Source organism: Hemitrygon akajei, chromosome 7, assembly GCF_048418815.1.
Source record: "Hemitrygon akajei chromosome 7, sHemAka1.3, whole genome shotgun sequence".
NCBI lineage: Eukaryota > Metazoa > Chordata > Chondrichthyes > Myliobatiformes > Dasyatidae > Hemitrygon > Hemitrygon akajei.
Genome location: NC_133130.1, coordinates 130,000,532 through 130,024,983, shown reverse-complemented (window position 1 = coordinate 130,024,983; position 24,452 = coordinate 130,000,532). Strand labels below are relative to the sequence as shown.

The 24,452-nt window shown below is 40.9% G+C and overlaps 1 protein-coding gene across 12 annotated transcripts in view; it reads left to right on the top strand.

Moving 5' to 3' along the window:
* The window catches only part of ep400 (E1A binding protein p400), a 223,349-nt gene that overhangs the window by 189,597 nt on the left and 9,300 nt on the right, over positions 1-24,452 (top strand). For 10 of the 12 annotated variants that reach the window (XM_073051939.1, XM_073051949.1, XM_073051946.1 and 7 more), the window contains 9 exons: positions 6,807-6,995; positions 9,575-9,623; positions 9,707-9,816; positions 11,548-11,755; positions 15,631-15,779; positions 17,165-17,272; positions 18,751-18,946; positions 22,195-22,358; positions 23,728-23,883. In XM_073051939.1, the coding sequence (XP_072908040.1) occupies positions 6,807-6,995; positions 9,575-9,623; positions 9,707-9,816; positions 11,548-11,755; positions 15,631-15,779; positions 17,165-17,272; positions 18,751-18,946; positions 22,195-22,358; positions 23,728-23,883 (1,329 nt within the window). The remainder of the gene's footprint in view (positions 1-6,806; positions 6,996-9,574; positions 9,624-9,706; positions 9,817-11,547; positions 11,756-15,630; positions 15,780-17,164; positions 17,273-18,750; positions 18,947-22,194; positions 22,359-23,727; positions 23,884-24,452) is intronic. The other 2 variants (XM_073051943.1, XM_073051942.1) reach the window with 2 other exon arrangements.

Genomic DNA, 24,452 nt, shown 5'->3' with positions numbered 1-24,452 from the left:
AGAAACATATGTGTTTTAATAATTTAACCACTGCGTTGCTTAATTGTAGCTTTCATCGGGGCAGGGCCTTTCACATGCTCCATTAGAATTGTTCTGATCGTTGACCAACTGTAGCCTAACGCTTTTCCAATGATAGATGGCGTTTCACCTCTTTCCGATCGCTTTATTACTTCCAACTTATTTTCAATCGCGATCGTGATTATTTTCGTGAACAGAAACACTGCGGATTCAGAGCTGCACCGCACAGACATGTTAAGTAAAGTCCGGGGTTCCGCTGGGTCCTAAAGACCAGCGCACTGATACATGTTAAATAAGGGACTTGAGCATCCGCGAATTTTGGTATCCGCGGGGGGTCCCGGAACCAATCCCCCATGGATAAGGAGGGCCAACTGTAATAAAATAGTACTGTGCAAAAGTCTCCAGCACAAATATATAGCTAGGGTGCCTAAGATTTTGGCATAGTACTGACATGGAGCGGAGAGAGAGTTTGTAAATCTGGTGGGAGCGAAGGATTTTGGGACTGGTGAAGGTAGAGTTCTGCAGGAGGAGTGTGGGACAGGTGGCAGAGAAGGAGTGCCATAGGTGGTGGGGGGGGGGTGGTATGGATGCAGACACACCCAGCTCTGAGACATTAGGCAAGATCATTTGATTTCAAACAATTGTTCCTTTTATCACTACAGAATGTCTCTGGTGCTTCCTGCTCCCTCCCTTCTCCCTGCCCCCTTCCCACTCTCAGTCCACAATAGAGACCCATATCAGAATCAGGTTTATCATCACTCACATACGGCATGATTTTATTTTTGCAGCAGAAGTACATTGCAATCCATAAAATTACTACAGAACTGTGCAGAAGTCTTGGGTACCCTAGCTACTTCTATGCATTTAAGACTTTTGCACAGTGCTGTATATACTTACTGTGATTTAGTTTTTTTATTATGTATTGCAATGTATGACTGCTGCATAAGAACAAATTGGACAACATATGCTGGTGATCTTAAACTGGGTTCTTTTCTCTTTTTCAATCTTTTTATTAAATTTCCAATTAACAATATTAATACTGATACTTAGAGATCGGGAATACATTAATAACGGTTAACACATATTCCAAGTAGCAAATACAGTCTAACCTCCCAATCTCTTAGTAATTAACCACGAAAAAGATAATTATTAAAAAAGAGAAAAAATAACCCCAAACTAAAACAAACTAAACTAAAAAAAAAGCAAACAAAGATTGGGTTGCCATATTTCGTCGGTTAAAATTATAATTTGTCGTTAACTCCACTCCTCTATACATAAAAAAATTACTGAAAAAAGGATTCAGAAAAGGTCAACTTACATCATATGAAAATATTGAATAAATGGCTTCCAAGTTTCTTCAAATTTAACCATAGTACTGCTCCTATTTTTTTCCAAATTTAGACATGCAATCGTTTGGGAAAACCATTGAAATATGGTAGGTGGGTTAGAATCTTTCCATTTAAATAATGTCACAAAAGCAATTAAACGACAAGCTGATGAGGATATTACTGTCTTATCACTGGTAGTCCAAAGATTACAGTAATAGGATGAGGTTGTAAATCAACACGCAAAACTACTGAAATAATGTCAAAAATATCTTACCAATATTTTCCTAACAGAGGGCACAACCAGAACATATGTGTCAAAGAAGCTACTTCAGAATTACATCTATCACAAACAGGGTTTATATGACGGCAAAAACATGCTAACTTATCCTTGGACATGTGAGCCCTATGAACCACCTTAAATTGTATCAAAGCATGTCTGGCACACATTGAAGAAGTATTAACTAGTTTAAGAATTTTCTTCCATTTCTGTGTAGATGATATTTGAAGTTTTCTTTCCCACTCATTCTTAATTTTATCAGAAGTACCTAGACATATTTTCGTAATCAAATCATAAATAATTGCTATTAAACTCTTCTGAAAGGGGTTTAAACCTAAAAAATTTTCTGAAACTTCGATTGGATATGATATCGGAAAGGTAGGTAAAGTGGCATTCAGAAAGTTTCTAATCTGTAAATATCTGAAAAAATGTTATCTAGGCAAATTATATTTATTAGACAACTGTTCAAAAGACATAAAACAATCATCCATAAATAAATCACGAAAACATGTTATTCCTTTTGTTTTCACAGCAAAAAGGCTTGATCAATTCTAGACAGTTGGGAAAAAAAGTTAGATGTAATAGAGCTGGACAGGATAAATTTATTCAATCCAAAAAATTTATGAAATTCAAACCGTATTCGTATTGTATGTTTAACTATTGGATTTATCATTTGTTTATTCAGTTAGTAAATACAAAGGGAAGCGCAGCTCCTAGAATAGAAGCCAATGAAAACCCCTGCTCAAGGTTCATCCATCGTGGAGATTGAGTTTCATCCAACTCTTGTGTCCAAAACGTTAAATTTTGAATATTAGTTGCCCAATAATAAAATCTAAGATTCGGCAAAGCCAAACCGCCTTCCTTTTTTCAGTTCTGTAAATATTTCTTACTTAACCTGGGATTTTTATATTGCCATATATATGAAGAAATTTTAGAATCAATAGTATCAAAAAAAGATTTAGGAATGAAAATTGATATGCCTGAAGTAAATACAGAAATTTAGGTAAAATAAACATCTTAATAGCATTAATTCTACCAATAAGGACAGTGGGGACCATTTAGTAAACAGTTGTTTAACATGATCAATTAAAGGTAAAAAATTAACTTTAAATATATTCTTATACTTCTTAGTAATTTTAACCCCCAAATAAGTAAAATAATCAGTAACCAATCTAAATGGTGATTGTCTATAAATAGGGATTTGCATATTTAATTGGAAAAGCACACTCTTATCAAGATTCAATTTATACCCAGAAAAACTACTAAACTAGGCAAGTAGAGTTATTACTGCAGGAATGGATTTCTCTGGGTTAGAAATATATAATAACAGGTCATCTGCATGTAATGATATTTTATGCGCCCCATTCCCAAATATATTAGGTGAATCACGAATAGCAATTGCGAAGGGCTCCAGGGCAATATCAAATAATAAAGGACTTAAAGGACAGCCCTGTCTAGTACCTCAAAAAAGCCTAAAGAAAAGGGGATCTCTGATTATTGGTAAATACGGCAGCCAAGGGTGTATGATATAACAATTTAATCCAAGATATAAATTTTGGACTGAAATTAAATTTCTCGAGTATATTAAATAAATATTCCCATTCAAGTCTATCAAACGCCTTCTCGGCATCAAGCGAAATAACACATTCTGAAGTATTAGATGAAGTAGTGTATACAATGTTCATTAACCTCCGAATGTTAAAATGTGAATAACAGAAAAGATTATCCTATAATAATTAGGATAATTTCTATATATAGGAATTACATATATTCCTAATAATATATTTGATTCCTATATTAAATCAGATAGGATTTAATAAATCCTGTCTGATCCTCAGAAATAACTTGAGGCTATACCTTCTCTAATCTAATTGCTAATATTTTGGAAAAGATTTTAGAATCCACATTCAACAAAGATATAGGGCTATGTGATGTACGTTCAGTGGGATCATTTTTTTAGGAATTAAGGAAATAGATGCTTTATAAAAGGATTGTGGTAATTTACCTACTAATAAAGCATCTTTAAAAACTTTACATAATCAGGGAGAGAGTAAATCTGAAGGTTTTAAAAAATTCAGCTATATAACCATCTGGACCGGTTGCTTTACCTGAGTTTATCGAAAAAGTTGTTTCTTTATTTCCTCTTCAGTAATGGGTACATATAATACTAAACGTTCATCAACTAGTAATTCTGGAAAATTTAGTTTCCTTAAAAATTCATGCATTATAGTAGTATCATCAGGAAATTCTGATTGATATAAATTAGTATATAATTCTTGAAAAGATTTGTTCATTTCATCATGAACATCCCGACTACGAACTTTATTAATCTGACGTTTCGCCAAAGCAGCTTTCAATTGATTAGCCAACAATTTATCCGATTTGTCACCTTGTATATGGAATTGACTCCTAGATTTAAGTAATTGGTTTTCAATTGGAGATGTTAATAACTAACTATGTTGCATCTGAAGTTCAACTCTGTCTCTATAAAGCTCCAAATTGGGAGCAATAGAATATTTTTTATCAATAGCTTTTAATCTTATCAGCCAAGGAACGTATCTCACTATTAATTCGTTTTTTTCAATCCAGCAGAATATGAAATAATTTGTCCGCAGCTATAAGCTTTAAAGGTATCCCATAATATCCCATAGGAAATTTCTTCTGTTGAATTAAATGAAAAAGAAAAATGCAATCTGTTCTTTAATAAAATTAACAAAATTTAAATTCTGAAGCAAAATAGAGTTGAACCACCATTGTCTAGTACTAAAAGTTACATCACTAAATTTAATTGATAACTTCAGAGGCACATGGTCGGAAATGGCAATTGCATCATACTCACAGGTGGTGACAGACGAAGCTAAAGGAGAATCAATAAAAAGGTAATCGATTCTAGAGTAATTATGATAAACATGGGAAAAAAAGAGAACTCTTTATCATTGGGATGTAAAAATCTCCAAATTTCTAAAATTCCCGTGTCAACTAAAAAGGAATTAATAAAAGTAGCAGATTTATTTGGAAGTACCTGATTGGGCGCAGACCTATCCAACATAGGAATCAAATAACAATTAAAATCTCCGCCCATTATTAACCTATATTCATTTAAATTAGGAAGATATATAAATAACTGCTTAAAGAATTCAGGATAGTCTGTATTAGGTACACAAACATTAGCCAAAACTACTTTTTGGTTATAAAGTAAACCAGTAATTAATAGAGATGCACCATATGGATCTGAAATTATGTCATAACGAATGACATCGAAGGGTCTATAAAAATGGAAACGCCTTTCACTTTGGTCGAAGAATTAGAGTGAAACTGTTGACCTTGCCAAAACCTAAGAAAACGCTGATTATCCTCCTTCCTCACATGAGTCTCCTGCGCAAATGTAATCTGAGCATTTAATCTATGAAAAACCTTGAAAATCTTCTTCCGTTTAATTCGATGATTCAAACCATTCATGTTCCATGAAACAAAGTTAATAATATTATCCATTTTCCTTAAATAAACCATATGGTATGTAAAGGATTAACCAAGTTGCATAGGAAACTCATGAACCAGGAAGAGGAAAAATGTTTAAAGAGGAACTGGAAGTTACGACAATGCAGACATTTTTGTAGTTTCAAGGCAGCCCAAATGAAGAATACTAGACTAACAAAAGACCCCGCCCCCTCCCCCAAAGCCAAGAAACCTGGCAAATAGGCAGCCAGGAACCTATCTAAGACCTGCCCAACCCCCATCTCTCTTGATGGCAAGTCTCCAAATTTTAAAAGAAGACTCCCCATAGCCACAACATTACGAAAAGAATGCCAAACAGACTAAGTGAAAAAAAACTTTGTAGACCATTTTAAAAAACAAGGTCTTAAAAATAAAACAGAGTACATTCTTCATTGTAATTAATCACCAAGTAAAAGTCTTAATCATTTTCTAAAACAAACAATTAAAATAAAAAAGTAAAATAATAAAGGAAAAGGAAGAAAACTTTAATATAAAACAGACATAAGCCAAAACAAAGTATCCAAAACATCAGCCCAAGGACACGTGTCTGATTCTGATTCTGATTGAAAGAAGAAGGGAGAGGAGTCCATAGTTTGTGGGAGCATTTCAGTGTTGAGTGAAGTTCAAGAGCCTGATGATTGAGAGGTAATAACTGTTCCTGAATCTGCTGGTGATGCAGGTTCTGAGGCTCCTGTACCTCCTTCCCAATGGCACCAGTGAGAAGAAATATTTTCTCTTGCATTTTCTACCTTTTTCTCCCCACAGCACTTATATTTGTATTTATTTCAAGTAAGGAAGGTTGAGAGTTTGCCAAAACAAAAGGAACAATGCTGGACAGAGTGAACATTTATTTACATTTCTATTATTTTACCTTTGTGTGTGGTTCCAGTCAGGGAACTGAGTACACCATTCTTCCTTAACATTTCACTGCACTGCTGAGGAAGATTGGAGCTGTGAAGAATGAGGAGTGACCTCTTTGAAACCGATTGAACGTTGAAAGGCTCGACAGAGTAAATTTAGAGAGGATGTTTCCTATGGTGGGGAGTCTTAAGACCAGAGGGCACAGTTTCTGAATAGAGAAACGTACATTTAGAATGGAGGTGAGGAGGAATTTCTTTAGCCAGTGGTGAATCTGTGGAATACATTGCCACAGGTATATTTAAGGCAGAAGTTGATGGATTCTTGATTAGTCAGGGCATGAAGGGATATGGGGAGAAGGTAGGAGATTGTGGCTGAGAGGGTAAATGGATCAGCCATATTGAAATGGCAGAGCAGATGCAATGGGCCAAATAGCCTAATTCTGCTGTTGTATCTCATGGTCTACTTATACTTTATCCAGATGAGAGATCAAGTAAAGGCCTTCAAGGTGCTATTTTGAAGAAGAGAGCCTTAATTGATTGATTTCCCATGACAGCACTACTGATATTTTAATGCTGGCTCTACAGTTACAGCAGGGCGGCACTGACATTATTATTAGTTGTTGTTGTTTGCGGGAGCTTGCTGTATTCAAATTGATTGTGGATTTTCAATGTTACAACAGTGATTACACTTCAAAGCACTTCATTATTTGCAAAGTGCTTTGGTACATCCTGGAAGGGATCTTAATGGCGCTCTAAATTTGCATTTGTTTTCTCTTTCACAGATTAATTACGTGTTTTACTTTTTTTTTCTTTCAACAAACTCCCAAGGCTTTAGCAGAGCAGCAGAGGGCTCAGCATCTGGCACAGCAGCAGCAGCAACAGCAGCAACAAGCTCAGCAAAATTCCCAGACAGCCGTTCAACAGCAACAGAGCTCTCAGACTCAGGCCGCAGTCGTTCAGCAGTCTCAAGCTGCCGTACAGACTGCTGCGTCCACCGTGGCCAACACTGCAGTGCTGGTAAGAAACATTTCTGGCTTCTGCTCCTCTTGGTGGCAGGGAAATACAATAGAGGCTCTTAGATAGGCATATGTATGTGTGGAAAACGTGTAGGCAGAGTGGATTAGTTAGTTGGGCATCTGATTACTAATGTAGTTAGTTCAAGACAACATTGTGGACTGCAGGGCCTGTTACTGTATATTTATTTAGAGATACAACGCAAAACAGCCTTTCCAGCCCAATGAGCCTCAGCAACCCAAATATTTAGCCCTAACCTAAGCATTGGGTGCAAGGTAGTTGTTGTGGCGCCACTCAGCCAGACTTTCCCGTCTTCCTCCTATATGCTAATTTGTCACCAGCTTTGATTCTGCCCATGACAGTGGTGTCATAATCAAACTGAAATATGGCATTGGAGCTGTGCCTAGCCACATAATGGTAAGTGTAAAAGTGAGTAGAGCAGGGTCTAAGCACACAGCCTTGGGATGTTCCCATGCTGATATAGATTGTGGAGGAGATATTTTGGCCAATCTGAACTGACTGACTAAGTGAGGATATCGAGGATCCAGTTGTACAGGAGGCCAAGGACTGGAAGCTTATTGATTGGTTTTGAGGGGATGATAATGTTGAATGCTGAGGTGTAGTTGATAAAGAACATCCTGATGTATGCATCATTATTGTCCAGATGTTCCAGGGTTGAGTGCAGAGCCAATGAAATCATATCTGCTGTGCCACTAGGCAAATTGGAGTGGATCTAAGTCACTTCTCAAGCAGGAGTTCATATGTTTCACCACCAGCCTCTTAAAGTACTTCATCTCAGAGGATGTAAGTGCTACTGGGCGATATTTATTGAGGCAGGCTACCATGTTTTTCTTAGGCACTAGTATGATTGAAGCAAGTGGATACCTCAGACTGCTGAAGCAAGAGGTTAAGGATATCAGTGAACACAGCAGCCAGTTGATCAGCACAGGTCTTTAGTACTTGGCCAGATACTCCATCTGGGCCCGATGCTTTCTGTGGATTCACCCTCCTGAAGGATACTCTTATGTCGACCTCAGAGACTGAAGTCACAGGGTCCTCAGGGGCTGTAGGAGTTTGTGAAGATTCCTCCACATTTTGACTTCCACGTGATCAAAGTGAGCATAGGAGGCATTGAGCTCATCAGGGAGTGAAGTCCTGTTGTCACCTATGTTGCTTGGCTTCACTTTTTTAAGAGGTAATAGCATTCAAAGCCTGCACAGCTGTCGAGTATCTTTTAGTGATTCAAGTTTGGTCTGGAATTGCCACTTCACACATGAGATGGCTTTCTGGAGATCGAATGCCACTGATCTGACCCTCGGCAGATTGCAGATCTCATGGTTCAACCAGAGCTTCTGATTGGGGAAGACTCTAAATGATTTTGTGGGAGCGCATTCATCCACAACGTATTTTATAAAGACCCTGACAACTGTGGTGTATTCATTCAGATCCTCTGACTCCTTCAACACGACCGCCTCTCTATTGTGGAGCCATGCACTTCAGCCTCTGCATGTATGCTGGTCAGAGAGGGACAGCCAAGTGATCCAATTTCCCAAAATGCAGTCTAGCCATTCCTTATCATGTATAGTAGTGGTCTAGTGTAGGGATCCCTGGTGCTGCCAGTTATATGCTGATAATAATTGGGCAGAGATTTCTTCAAATACACCTGATTAAAGACCCTGACTGTGATTGGAAATGCTTTGAGGTGGGCTGTTTCTTGTTTGATGGCAGCATTCAGTATCTTGTACCTAGATAACATCAGCTTTTGGTGGCATGTAAACTGTAGTGAGGATCATGGAAGGGAACTCTCTTGGTAAGTAGCGTGGTTGGAACTTAATCATTAGGTGTTCCACGTCAGGGGAACAAGAATATGAGAAGACCAAGACCATTCCACCACAGAGTTTATTATGAAACAGACCCCACCCCCCACCCCAACCCTTTGCCTTCATTGAATCAACAGTTCAGTCCATCCTGTGTATCAAGAAGCCCTCAGGTCTATCACTGAATCTGGCACTTTCAGAGTGAGCCATGTTCCTGTGAATCACAGAAGGTTGCAATTCTTCATTTCCATCCCATACAGCAATCTTGCCCATAGGTCCTCAGTCTTCTTCTCCAACGACTGCACGTTTGCTAACAAGATGCTGGGTAGAGGAACTTCCATTGCTTGGTTTTTCAGCCTGCTTGGAGTCCTCCCGTCCTCTCTCTTCCAGCCATTGTGATCTACCTCCATCTGCTTAAAGGTGAGAGTTAAATCTGCCGAGTCCTTCAGAAAATCATGAAATTGCTAGTTTGTTAAGACAGTTCAAAAGTATGTTGCTTAAAGGGAAAATACAGGCTGCAGATGGCAGTGGAATAATTTAGAAGAGAATGTTTAGAAGCTTTGTTTGCAGCCTGTATCACATCACCGAAGTTCACTGGTGCATCTTGGTTCAAGAACTGAATGGTTGAAGGGAAGTAGCTATTCATGTGGGACTCCAGGTTTGTGTAACTCCTTCCTGATGTTACCTAAGTAGAAAACTTTGTGGAGTTGTACTTCTGAATTAAATGATATTTGACTAAAGGCGGTTTCCTGTTCTACTTTGAAGCAGGCTGGAACTATCAAAACAGCACCTGGTACGACAAACATTCAGACTGGTAAGTCATTGTTTCGTAGTGGGGTTCTGAGGGGAGCCTGGCACAGCTCCACTCAGATTGCTTCTTATCATTTTGTTTTACAGCCACTGTGGGAGGCAATGTCATCGTGAATACAGCAGCGGGAGTACAGCAGAGTACCTTCCAACCCATTAACAAGCGGCTTGCACAGCAGGTTATTCCTGGAACCCTCACAGTAAGTGCTTCAACTCGTTTATCTTCTCCAAAATTTTTATATGAACAGTACACAAGACAAATTTTTTTTCTCTGTACTTTTGTCCACGTGATGATAATAAACCGATTTACCAGAGTTTAGCTTTTAAATATATCCCACCTCCTGAAAATGTAACACTTTTATCATGTCACATTTCTAATTTACAGTATTGTGCAAAAATGTTAGGCTCGTGTATATAGGATGCCTAGGACTTTTGCACAGTACTGTATTCGTCAATATGGAATGGAGAGCAGATTTGTAAATCTGGCAGGAGCATTGGGAATGAAGAGGGTGGAGCACCGTGAGAGGGGGACTGGGACAGGTGGCAGAAAAAGAGGGGCAGGGGGATGTCACAACCAGCCCTGAGACACCAGGCAAGATCATTTGATTCCAAACAGTTGGCTTATTGTTCATTCTCTGGTGCTTCCCACTCCCTCCCCTCTCCCTTCCCCTTTTCGCAACCATGATTCCCACTCTCAGTCTATAATAGAGACCCAGATCAGAATCAGTGCTTCAGTTTCCTCCCACAGTCCAAATTAACCAGTCAGTAGGTTAATTGGTCATTTTAAATAGTCCTGTGATTATGTTAGCGTTAAATTGGAGCTTGCAGGGTTGTGCGGCTTGAATGGCTGGAAGGGCCTATTTCCCGCTGTATGTAAATAAATCGCCCCTACTGGGGCAAAGGCTGCCAACAACAGGCCAGAATCATCTGTCCTGAGCCAATCTTTCAAATTATCCCCAATCTCGCCGGGCTCGTGTGCAAACTTGGCTTGATAGCTAACCTGGCTAACAGTCACATGACTCAGTGGTGAGAAGGTCACCTTTCACAAACGATATACGTCTAGGGTTGGTATGATTTGGGGCTCAACCAAGCAGGAACGTCAAGATGTGCTGATTAAAGAAACCTTGATTTGAGCGAATGCTGTGTCAATTCTGCCCATACACAATTATCAGTTGCCAAGAAATAACAGGTCATTCACCACATAAAATTATAAAGAATTTTATAATATTTACCAATTTCAGGTTTATCGAACAATTAATAGTGAAAGGAAAAGAAAAGAACCCAGTACAGTTAAACCAGTCCAATATGCACATATCTGTAGGAATTCATGCTGGAGTACTCAGGGTGTATCTCTTAGTCACGCGTTGGATCCCAGGTCTGTTTGAAAACACCCACCACATTTTCAAACTCCCCTCGAAGACAATTTTAAGCAAACTGGCTCTATTTCTCAGGCGTATTGTGCTTCCTCCTTGGAGACATTCATCTGCACAAAGCACTTCTAGCAAAGGGAACTCTCCTTCAAATGGCATTCTACAGCATCTTTCCTTCTGTCTAAGCCAGGTTGGGTGTGACTGTAACTCGACGTCATGGGTTAAGGATGAAAGGTGGAAAAGTTTAAGGGGAACATGAGGGGAAACTTCTTCACTCAGAGGGTTGTAAGAGTGTGGAATGAGCTAGCCGGCATCAGTGTTTGGATAGGTATGGAGGGCTATGGTCGATGGGAGTGTGCATCTAAAATCATTCAGCGTGGACCAGGTGGGCCGAAGGGCCTGTTTCTGTGCTGTAATTTTTAATGACTCTCTGGCAGTCCATTATACAACTCTACTATATCTACTTTTCCTTACTGCAAATTAATATAAACATCTCGTGAAATGCTTCATACAATTGCTGTCAGCTTTCCTTTTCATCATCAGTGTTTCTGTCTTTTCCAGTCCGCAGGAGGTACAACCGCCCAAGTTGTACATGCTCAGCAAAGGACAGTAGCCACGTCTGCGGCTACCACAGAGGTTGTAGCCATAGCAACCAACCAGGGTGTCCGAGCCGCAATGGCCCCGGTTACAGCCACAGCCGCAGTGGTGTCCACCAACTTGACTCCGGTGCAGAGCCAGACCAGGTCACTCGTCACACAGGTTACCCCAGGTAGGGCGGTTTCTACGCCTTCACAATTTCGGGTGTGCTGTCCCCTGTGTCCAAGTAAAAAAGAAGGTCCTGATTTAGGATTCCCAGCTGTATCTTTCTGATAGTTCTCAAAATCACATTGTGTTCTCCACAGGTAGTATATTTGCACTGTAAAATAGGTATTTGGTGAATCAGAATCAGATTTATTAACGCTAACATACAGTACTAAGCAAAAGTATAGATATAGTCCTGAATATCTAACTAGGGTGCCAAAGACTTTTGCACAGTACTGTATTTGTCAATGTGGAGCAGAGCGCAAGTTTGTAGATCTGACAGGAGCAAAGGATGTGAGAATGGTGAGGGTGGAGCACCTTGAGAGGGGTGTGGGACAGGTGGCAGAGAAGGTCATGCAAGGTCATTTAATTCCAAACAATTGGTTTATTGACCATTACAGAATGTCTCTGCACTTCCCGCTCCCTCCTGTGTCCCTTCCATCATTAAGGACCCCCCATCACCCAGGACATGCCCTCTTCTCATTGCTACCATCAGGGAGGAGGTACAGGAGCCTGAAGGCACACTTTCAACCTTTCAGGAATACCTTCTTCCCCTCTGCCATCAGATTTCTGAACACTACCTCACAATTTTTTGTAATTTATTGTAATTGCTTAGTATAATTATCTTTTAAAAATTATGTACAGGTGTGCGCCACTTAACGTCCATTCGGACAACATCCGATTGCATATACGTCCATAGTCCCGATCGGAGAACATGACATAGCGGATGTAACCAATCTCGTGTATCGCACGTCTCTTGAGTGTAGTCGCGTTATCTCTCAGTTTAATTTTCTTTCGAAAATATTACTGTAAAGTGCATCATGGCTTCCAAACACAGCAAAACCACTCCTAGTAATAGCAGCAGCAAGAGGCAAAGGAAAAGTATTGATTTGGAAATGAAACACAAGGTTATTAAAGAATATGAAGGTGGGAAACCAGTGAATGCTACTGCTCAGGATTTAGGCATGTCACACTTGACAATCATGATGACCCTGAAAAACAAAGAAAAAATTCTCAAAGCGGTTAAAGGATCGGCTTCACTGAAAACTATAAGGCTCATGAAAAGGCGAGAGGGACCTATATTGGATATGGAGAAATTGCTAATGACATGGATTGAGGACCAAACACATAGTGAGGTCAGCTGAGAAGATCATCGGGGTCTGTCTTCCTGCCATCACGGACATTTACACTACACGCTGCATCCGCAAAGGAAACAGCATTATGAGGGACCCCATGCACCCCTCACACAATCTTTTCTCCCTCCTGCCGTCTGGGAAAAGGCTCCGAAGCATTCGGGCTCTCACGACCAGACTATGTAACAGTTTCTTTCCCCAAGCTATCAGACTCCTCAATACCCGAAGCCTGGACTGACACCTTGCCCTACTGTCCTGTTTATTATTATGCCTGCACTGTTTTTGTGCACTTTATGCAGTCCAGTGTAGGTCTGTAGTCTAGTGTAGTTTTCTCTGTATCTTCTTTCATTACGTAGTTCAGTCTAGTTTTTTGTACTGTGTCATGTAACACCATAGTCCTGAAAAACATCTCATTTTCACTATGCACTGTATCAGCAGTTATGGTCGAAATGACAAAAAAAGTTGACTTGACTTGAAAAGAGAATTCCTCTCAGCACGTTGACGATCACTGCTAAGGCATGTAGCTTGTTCGAAATGCTTCAAGATAAAGCAGGACCAGACTACGATATCAAGTTTAGTGCTAGCTCTGGGTGGTTCAAGCACTTCAAGCAACTAAGAAAGTGTTTACATAAAAGTTCAAAAAGTGAAAAAAATTAAAAAGTTTAAAATGAAATAAAAAAATTATAGTGTATGTATTATAGTGAATAGTATACAGTATTAGTGTAAGTTCTTGGCTATTTAGTCAATGCAGGTACACTACAATACTCCATATAGGTTTGCTAAGTATAAAATATGGTGTTCGCCCAACGCCCGAATCACATAATGTCCGATTTCACAGAACGTATTGTGGATGTTAAGTGACATATACCTGTATTTCAATATGAGGCCTCCATTGGCCAGGGTCGACCATGGGTAGATAGATAGATACTTTATTGATCCCAAAGGAAATTAAGGTGTCACAGTAGCATTACAAATGCACAGATACACAAATATTAGAAGAGAAGTAAGAAAGAATAAAAATATGTTACCTCAAACAGTCTAACGGTGGGGGGAGGGGTCATCACTTCCCTGGCTATAGGTTGACTCATTATAGAGACTACTGGCCGAGGGTAAGAATGACCTCATATAGCGCTCTTTGAAGCAACACAGTTGGCTTAGTCTTTTACTAAAAGTGCTCCTCTGTTCAACCAAAGTGGCATACAGAGAGAATTGCCAGGATTTTCTGTAGGGTCCTTTGTTCAACCACAGCCTCCAGTGTGTCCAGTTTGACTCCTTAACAGAGCCATCCCCAGCACACCCAACGCATAGAAGATTGTATTGGCGTTAGCAGACTAAATGTAAAGAGGAGGCCTGCATACTTCAAAGGACCTCAGTCTCCTCAGGAGGTAGAGGTGACTGGCCCATTTTCTATACAGCCTTTGTGTTAGTGCTCCACTTGTCTTTCATCCAGGTGCACCCCCAGGTACTTGTAGGTCCTCACCATCAATAATAACAGGGAGCAGTGCAGGCTTAGTCTTCCTAAAGCACATCACCATCTCCTTTGCTTAGTGATGTTGAGCTGCAGATGATTCAGCTTGCACCATTTGACAAAGTCCTCCACCAGGACCCTGTATTCATCCTCCGGTCCTCCCTTTATACACAACTATTGCTGAGTCGTCAGAAAATCTCTGCAGATGACATGACTCTGTGTTGTATCTAAAGTCCGAGTTATACAGGGTAAACAGGAAGGGAGCCAATACAGTACGCTGTGGGACCCCAGTACTGCTTATAGCCATGTTTGACACAGATCTGAAGCCACACAAACTGTAGTCTGCCAGTCAGATTGTCCATTATCCAGGATACAATGGAAGTGCCAGCCTGCACTGAACGGAGCTTTCCCCCAGCAATGAGGGTTGTATGGTATTCAAGGCATTTGAGAAATCAAAAAACTTGATCCTCACAGTGCTGCCCTGCTTACCCAAATGGGAGTAGGCTCTGTTCAGTAGGTAAATGACAGCATTGTTGACTCCAGTGTGCTCCTGATAGGAACACTGCAGGGGATGTAGCATCCTAGCTGTCTTGTTATGCAGGCCAAGGTAGTGCAATTGATGAACCCAAAAGAACGGCAGAGACCAATCCATTTTGGTAGCAGCAGTGTCGCAGAAGTTGCCAGTCAGCATTGAACTCAACATAGGACTGCCTTAGGGACACCAGCTCTGGATCTTTGCTTCATGGTTTGAGGTCTGAGTTTGCCTTGTCATCAAAGAGCTGCCAACTATGGCTGATGAGCTCCATCTGCCCTAAGTGACTGGTTTTAAGGCACCAGTAACCCACATTTGCCCCTTCTTCTGTCATTAGAAATGGTTCTGCCGTGTTTAATAGCTAAGCCACACATGAAGGCCAGGAGCTGGACTTGGTTGTCAGAGGCTTATTGAGATGCACACCATTGGGTCCAATTAATAGGTAATGGGAGCTTATTGCCATTGCCTCTCCTGACAGGCAACATTAAGGATCCGTATTGTAATGTAATGCTGCTGAAAAACAAGAAATTCCATGACACATAGTACACCAGTAAACCTGATTCTGGTCTTTCTTTAAAGTTTCATTTAAGGACCTTGAAGCCAACAGTTTAGCTTTGTGTGTTACCTCTGGCTACTTTAATAAAACTCTCAGACACCTGGGATCGTCATCAGCTCAACTTGATGACTTAATCATCCATTTTCATCTTCAGCTACAGGCATCCAGCTGACCACAGGAAAACCCATTCCTCAAGCACAGATTCAGCTCTTCAGACAACCACAGACTGCTCCCGTACAAGTCCAGCAAATCCAGCCCCAGTCTCAACCCTCAGCACAGCTGAAGGGAGTCCAAAAAATGCCGGTAAGATTATAGCCACAACTATATATGAGACACACACACAATGCTGGAGATACTCAGCAGGTCAGGCAGATCTGTGGAAATGAATAAACAGTCAGTATTTTGGGCTGAGACCCTTCATCAGCACTCTATGAAGGACATCGGCCTCTTGGCCTGAAATGTCAACTGTTTATTCATTTCCCTAGATGCTGTCTGACCTGCTGAGTTCCTCCAGTATTTTGTGTGTGTTGCACTGAATTTCCAGCATCTGCAGAATCTCTTGTTGTACTATATTTGAGAAAGAGTCTTATACAGCACCTGTGTGAGAGAGGCGTATTGGTTGTCATTACAGATGAATATGTGAGTGGTATTTAGACATCAGTGGGTAACATTCCTGCCTCGGTATCGGAAGGTTAAGGTTACTTGTTCAGTCTTCAGAGTAAGAAAAAAGCCCAGAATGTTACTCCTTGGACTGAAAAGACACTACTCCAGCAAGGAATTTTTGTCTTTCAGATTCACCATGAATCAAGCTCCATCTGCCTTCTAATAAGGTCGTCCAATAAATAAACATGGGCTTCTTCTCCATTCAGCTTTCCAGCAATGTTTATCCCTCAAGTCAATTTCCTTAAAGAACTCACTTGCAAAAACCCTATTAATAATGAGATTCTGAAATAAAAGTGGAAAAACACCCCACAAGTCAGGTACCATCAGTGAAGAGAGGAGTAGTCAGTATTTCATTAAAACTAATGAAACAGCAATGATCTTGTTTGTTCTCTCCCTCTCTCGTTTCTCCTCTCCCGTCTCTCACTCTCTCCCCTCCTTCTCCTCCTCTCCCTGCTCACCCTCCTTCCCTCCTCTCCCCGCTCTTCCTCCTTTCCTTCTCATTTCTCTGCTCTCCCTCCTTCCCTCCTCTTCACACTCTGCCCCTCACCCCCCCTTCTCTTCTGCTCTCTGCCCCTCTCTCCCTCCCCTTCTCTGTGTGCGTCTCTTTCGCACTCTACAAGCATTGTTGACAGTATTTTCTATTCTGATTTGACTATTATTGGTACTTTGCTCAGTGTTTGACATTGTTTACAAATTGCTCCATCTCAGATAGTGTATTGGAGACTGTACTTTGGAAAAGTACTTGTGCAGTTTTAACTTATTTTGGGACATCTGAGTGTAGTTAGTTCTGCTTCAAAGTTCTATATCTTGTCTGGATCCTAGATGATGTACATTTATTTCTGTATACATTTTTAATTTCCACTTGCAAATAATAGTGACATCCGCAACTATCCCCAATAATGATTGATATTAAGTCAGAAATGCCCAGTTGAGCTATGTTTCCTCTGTTGTGTCGAGGATGTGGATTTCTTATTATTCATTAGGAAACTCTTGGATGTATCTGACTTGTATATTTCCTTTGTTAGGATCATGTCTTAAAACTCAAACAGAAACAACAGCAGCAGTTGGCACAGGTGACGCAGAGGAGCGCTGTCCTCACCAGTCCTGTAACCAATCTTCCAGTCGCCCGCATTGTAAGTTATACCCACGTCAAAAGTTTCCTCTGAATGTAGTTCACCATTTGAACAGACTGTGGAAGGGCTTGTGACCTGGAAACATCTACTAACTCATTTTTATCAGCAGCAAATGTCATGAAATTTTTTGACGTCACTGCAGCTGTACAATGCAATGCATGATAATAGAGAAAAAAACTGTAAATTGCACTATATATAAAATAATTAAACTAAATAAGCAGTGAAAAAACAGAAAATTAAAAAAAAATAGTGAGTTTGTTGTGTTCATGGGTTTGTTGTCCATTCAAAAATTGGATGACAGATGGGAAGAAGCTGTTCCTGAATTGTTAATTGTGTGTCTTCAGGCTCTTGTACCTCCTCCCTGATGGTAGTAATGAGAGCAAGGCATATTCTGGTTGGTAGAGGTCCTTAATGATGGATGCCACCTTTTTGAGGCATCATTCCTTGAAGATGTCTTGGATACTATAGGGACTAGAGCACATAACAGAGATGCCTAGGTTTACAACTCCACAGCTCACTTCAATCCTGTGCAGTAGCCCACCCATACCGGACAGTGATGCAGCAGTCAGAATGCTCTCCACAGTACATCTGTAGACATTTGCAAATGTCTTTGATGTCTAACAAAATTTCTTCAAACTCTTAATAAAAAATAGCTGCTGTAGGGTCTTTTTCATAGCTATATTAATATACTGTTGGGACGAGGTTAGATCCTCAGAAGTTGACACCAGGAATTTGAAATTTAAATATATTTGTAATGAGATATAGTTAGTGTCCACTGCATTCACTGATGTTGCTGCTTTAGGAGTCTCAAATTACTGACTACGTTCAGAGGACTGCATGTGGACAGTAAATGAACAGCAAACCACTGAACAGAGAGAGCAGCAAGACAGTGAATTTGACCTTCTGATCAGAATCAGGCTTATTATCACTAACTTATGTCAGGATATTTGTTATTTTATTTAATATATATCACTATGCACAGAACTCTAGTAATTCTATGTATTGCACTGTACTGCTGCTAAAAAAAAAAATTCATGTCAGGCATGAGTAAAGATAAACCTAATTCTGATATGGGTTTCTGTTGTGGACTGAGAATGGGAAGGGGGCAGGGAGAGGGAAAAGGGGAAGGGAGAGTGGAGGGTGCAGGAAACACCAATTTATTCAGTAAGTTGATTTTGTAATAAGGGCTACAGTAGTGCTAGAAAGCTTGAGAACCTTGTAGAATTTTCTGCATTTCTTCATAAATATGACCTAAAATGTGATCAGACTGGTAGAGCAGACTCAATGGGCTGAATGACCTAATTCTACTGCTATATCTTATGGTCTTGTGCATTGCAGTACACTGCTGCTGCAAGACAACAGATTTCTCAACATATGTCAGTGATTTTAAACCTGATTCTAATATTGATTTAGTGTTGCTGGGCATTGTGTGACTTCCTTTGTGAAATTTTAAAAAAATCTTTATTTGCTTTCCCCAGGCCAGAGTTTCCACATCACAGCTTCAAGCACAAGGGCAAATTCAGGCACAGCCGACACCAACTGCGCAAGTCACCCTGACAAAGCCACCGGTTGTGTCTGTCCCCACAGCGGTAGTATCCTCGGGTGTGACAACCCTTCCTGTTACTGTGGCTGGAATTAGCATGGCTATTGGGCAGCCCCAAAAAGGATCAGCAGGTAATTAATAACCAGTTTCTTGGCAAATGTAAGTCATTTCAACTAGCTGCATCTGAAGTAACATTCACTTGTTCAAATTCGAGTCGTAGAAAAGTACAGCACGGAAACAGGCTCTTCAGCCCATCTAGTCCATGCCGAAACCTTTTAAAATGCTATTCCCATTGACATCCACCTGGACCATAGCTCTCCATACCCCTACCATCAATGTACATATCCATACTTCTCTTAAACATTGAAATTGAGCTCATATGTACCACTCGCACTGGCAGCTTGTTCCACACTCTCACCACCCTCTGAGTGAAGAAGTTTTCAGTCTTAACCCATGACCTCTAGTTATAGTTCCACCCAACCTCATTAGAAAAAGCCTGCTTGCATTTACTCTGTCTATACCCCTCATAATTTTAAATACCTTTATCAAATCTTTCAATCTTCTACATTCCAAGGAATAAACTTTATTTACATCTTTCCTGTAGTTAGCTGACCAAAACTGCACACACTACTCCAGATTAAGCCTCACCAATGTCTCATACAACTTCAACATAACATCCCATTTCCTGTATTCAGTACAAATTGATTGAGAAATTTAATACATTGATCGATAGTGAGAGGTGATGCAGCTAATATTTCCACTGCCTTAGTGTTCCAGTAACCTGAATTCAGCACTTTGTGCGTGTTGGGTCAGGATTTCCAGCATTTGACACATACTATGATCTGCTCTACATTGTGCATGGTGTGATACTGCAAATGGAGTGATCTGCCTAAATGGCCTTCAAGCTGAAGTTTTTCACTATCTTGATATATTATTGTGGCAGTTCTGTCAGTAAAACTTGGTGCATAATGGTATATTGGTTAGTGCAACACTATTACAGCTCAGGGCATTAGAGTTCAGAGTTCGTGACTGGAGTCCTCTGTAAGAAGTCTTTGTACCTGAGGAACGCATGGGTTTTCTCCAAACACTCTGGTGTCCTCCCTCAGTCCAAAGACATAGTGGTAGGTTAATTGGTCTTTGTAAATGGTCAGGTGATTAGGTTAGGGTTAAATCGGAATTGTCAGGGGCAGTGCAGCTCAAAGGACAAGAGGGATCTATTCCACTCTGTATCTCAAAACAATGAACAAGAAAATAGAACAGTATAGCACAGTACTTCGGTCCATAACCCTCTAACCTACTGGAAGATCAGTCTAACCCTTCCCTCCCACAAAAGAACAGTAAGTGTCAGCTCTTGTCTGGAAATCTTTGAATCCCTGTGAATGAGGAGGTTCTAAGTGACCTGGTGAATGGAACCAGACCTTTATCTCACACCCTGGGTCATCCATTCACCTAGGATGACCTCTCTTTATCCTACCTCCAAACTGGGTAGTGATCAGAAGAATGGAGGGATTATCTTGCAGGCTGTCTCCAACACATCTTCGGGTGTGTTAGTTGCTAATAACACAAATTTCACTGTAGGTTTTGATGTACGTGTGATAAATAAATCTGAATCTGATTATCAATGTTCAATTATCATTGTGGATAATATATTGTATGTCAACAATAATATCAAAAAACTATGACCCCCACCCAGCTCTCCACACTATTCAGGGAGAGTTAGAGACTAAATTGGCATTAAAGTAGCATATCAGTTAGCATGACGCTATTGCAGCTGGGCATCGGAATTAAATCCTAGCATGCTCTGTAAGGAGTCTCTAGGTCCTTCCCGTCGAATATGTGGGTTTTCTCTGGGTGCTCTGGTTTTCTCCTACAGTCCGAAGATGTATTGGTTAGTAGGTTAATTGGTCATTTTTAGTTGTCCTGTGATAGGGTTAGGGTAGGGTTAAATAGGACTTGTTAGAAGTTCCTGGGTGATGCAGCTTGAAGGGTAAAAGGGCCTAATCCTCACTGTTATCTCTAAATAGATACACTACTGAGTAGAAGTCTTGGGCACGTATATACAGCTAGGGTGCCTTAGAATTTTGTACACTACTATAGTAAGTTTATGTATTGCACTATACTGCTGCTGCAAAGAAAACAGATTTCATGACATATGTAAGTGATGATAAAACTGATTTGGATCTGGGTCTCTATTGTGGATTGAGAGTGGGAAGGGGGCAGGGAGAGGGGATCATGGTTAGGGAAAGTGGGGAGGGAGCGGGAAGCACCAAAGAGACATTCTGTAATGATCAATAAAGCAATAGTTTAGAATCAGATGATCTACCTGGTGTCTCATGGGTAGGTGTGTCTGCACCCACACCACCCCCCCCCCCCCCCCCCCGCCATCAGCACTCCTCTGCCACCTATTCTGCACCCCTCCTGTGGCACTCCACATTGACAAATATAGTACCTTGCAAAAGGCTTAGGCACCCTAGCTATATCTGTGTGTCTAAGACTTTTGCCCAGTACTGTAAATAAATAAACTTCTGTTAATGGCAGTAGAAATGGTTACCAAAATTTAGGATTATTATCAGAATAATAGAACACACTGTTCTAATGACATAGAATGTGGAGGTAGAATCAGAGTCTGTTGTTCCTCTCAAAATGCCAAGTTGGGATAGATTATTGCTCTGAACAGGGGCAAATGGAGAGATTTCAATTGGCTATTTGCTCTCCCAGCAAATCTGTAAATTTGTAAATGTTCAAGATTGTTTATTGTTATTATTCAGTACATGAGTGTAAAAGAGAACAAAATGATTGTTACTCCGAATCTGATTTTTAAAAAACACTATAAGTAACATGACTGAAGTCTTACAAACATGAGAAAATCTGAATATGCTGGAAATCCAAAGCAACACACACTAGATGCTGGAGGAACTCAGCAGGCCAGGCAGCATTTATGGACTGTCTTGATGAAAGGTCTTGGCCTAAGATGTCAACTGTTTATGCTTTTCCCAAGATGCTGCCTGGTCCACTGAGTTCCTCCACCATTTTGTGGATAATTGAAGTGGATGTTTCTACAGATCGGAAAATCTAGAGTAACACATAAAATCCTGGAGTTTTGATTAAGGGTCTCAGCTCAAAACGTTGACTGTTTATTCATTTCCATAGATGCTGCCTGGTCTGCTGAGTTTCTCCAGTATTTTGTGTGTATTATTGTGAAGAGACTTGTTTTCTAGAGAGCTGAGGATATTGTAAAGCATTCCCAGTGTGTCCTTGCCGTTAGCGCTCAGGGTGTGGGAGGTATAGACAATGGTGATAAACACAACAGTAAACTCCATGAGCAGGCAATGTGCCACCATTAAACTGCATAATGTTTGCTTTCTCACTTTTGCTTCAGCAGGAGGACAGACAGTGGTGAAGGCTGCCATACCATCACACTTCTCGCAGATGCAGGTGCAGCAGCTTCTGAAGTTCAAGCAGCAGCAGCAGAAAGCAGGCCAGTCGCAGGTAACGCAGGGACAAGCTGCCATCCAGGCTGCCACTATCACAGCACAGCAGAAGGTAGGATCCACTTAACCAGCTTGTGAAACTGTTGAGGGGAACGGTGGGGTGGGGGGGGGTGTAGAGCTAGAGCTCATTTTGTGTTCACCTCTCTCTGAATGTCCTCTAACCAATCACGGAGGCACAGTGAAGTTCACGTCACACTAAAACAAATCCAGAAGGATGGCAGGTCACATGAGTGGAGAATGGAATTACCTTTTTTGTCCCACCTTAGGGAAATCCAAATACACCGTATCTACCTTCTTCACTGTACCCTCAAATCTTTTTGACATACTTCACCCCACTGCCACTTTCCTCCAATCACCTTCAACTATGTCGTTCAAATGTTGGCCATTTCTGTCCTGGGAGAAACAAGTTTCTGGCTGTCCACTTTTACTATCTTGTACATCTCTATCAAGTCACCAAACTCAGCAGGTTAGACAAACATGGTCAGAGAGAGAAAGACCATAAGACATAGAAGCAGAATTAGGCAATTTGGTATCGAGCCTGCTCCACCATTCCATCATGGCTGATTTATTATCCCACTCAACCCCATTCTCCTGCCTTCTCCCGTAACCTTTGGTGCCTTGACTAATCAATAATCTATCAACCTCCACTTTAAATATACCCAATGACTTGGCCTCCACAGCCATCTGTGGCAATGAATTCCACAGATTCACCATTTTCTGGTGAAAGAAATTCCTCCTCATCTCTGTTCTAAACGGACACCCCTCTATTCTGAGACTGTGCCCACTGGTCCTACACTCTTATCCACATCCACTCTATCTAGGCTTTTGATATTCGATAGGTTTCAGTGAGATCTCTCCCCCCCCCCCCCCCCATTCTTCTGAACTCCAACAAATACAGGCCCAAAGCCATCAAACAATCTTCATACATTAACCCTCTCATTCCTAGAATCATTCTCGTGAACCTGCTCTCGACCTTTTCCAATGCCAGCACATCTTTTCTTAGGTAAGGGGCCCAAAATTGCTTATGATACTCTAAGTATGCTCTGACCTCCGAAAGGAAGTAGACAGTTCTGGCCAAAGACCATTACACACCTTCCCTCCCCACAACCTCTCCCTTCTCATTTCCTCTCTCTTCTCATTTCCTCTTTCTTCCCTTGCTTGTTTTCTCTTTCTCTGCCAATGAGGCTGCTGAATGTTTCTTTGTTATTGGCGTTTGGGGGAGGGAGTGTGAGGAGAAGGGGCGGGGGCTCTAGATGCAGTTTCCTATTCCATACTTTTGGTGAACCTTTGATCGTCAAGGTGTGTTGTGTTTAGTATCGGCCTTTAAACTGTGCTTGACCCCACTCTGAGGAATGATGTACAGGGGTGATCTGGGGTAACACCTGTTTTGATATTGCCTCTGATTTGTACCCCGGTTTTAGATAACACAACAGGTTACAGTGCAATCGCAACAACAGCAACAGCAACAGAAGGTTACTTACACCACCAGCCAGCTTCAGTCAGGAATGAAGCCACAGTTCCTGGGTGCTCAGGCCCAGAAGCAGACAGGACCACAGCAGATGCAGGCACAGATTCAGGTAACTGATTACAGTTCAAAGTACATTTATTGTCAATGTATAACCTGGTATACATTATACAACCTTGAGATTCATCTCCTAACAGGCAGCCACGTAACAAAGAAACCCAAAAGTGGCCATAAAAAGACCGTCAAAACAACCAATTTGCAGAGAAAAGATTAAGAGAAAAACAAATCACGCAAACAATAACCGTGACCAAACAGTGATTTGAACTGAAGTTCACAGAGAGAGTCTGTCTACAAATCCTTAGTTCAGCACAGAGCTGAGTAAATGTTGTGTAGCAGCAAACTGAGCCAGCCCTTCCCTTGCCTCGGCCCCCTACACCCTGACCTTTTCAATCTGGCCCGGTGCCTACATCGTTGTCCAAACATCGGGTTCAGTTGTTTTGATATGCTGTGGGGCCTGGCCTCCACTGCCATGATTCAGCCTGTACCTGACCTTTCGATTCAGCCCAGTGCTTAAATTGTTGTCCAAACGTTGGGTTCAGTCACTTTGGTGCGCTGTTTGGATGATGATAAATTGGTAATGGGTTATGATAGTCATATGTACCAGGATACAATGAAAAGCCA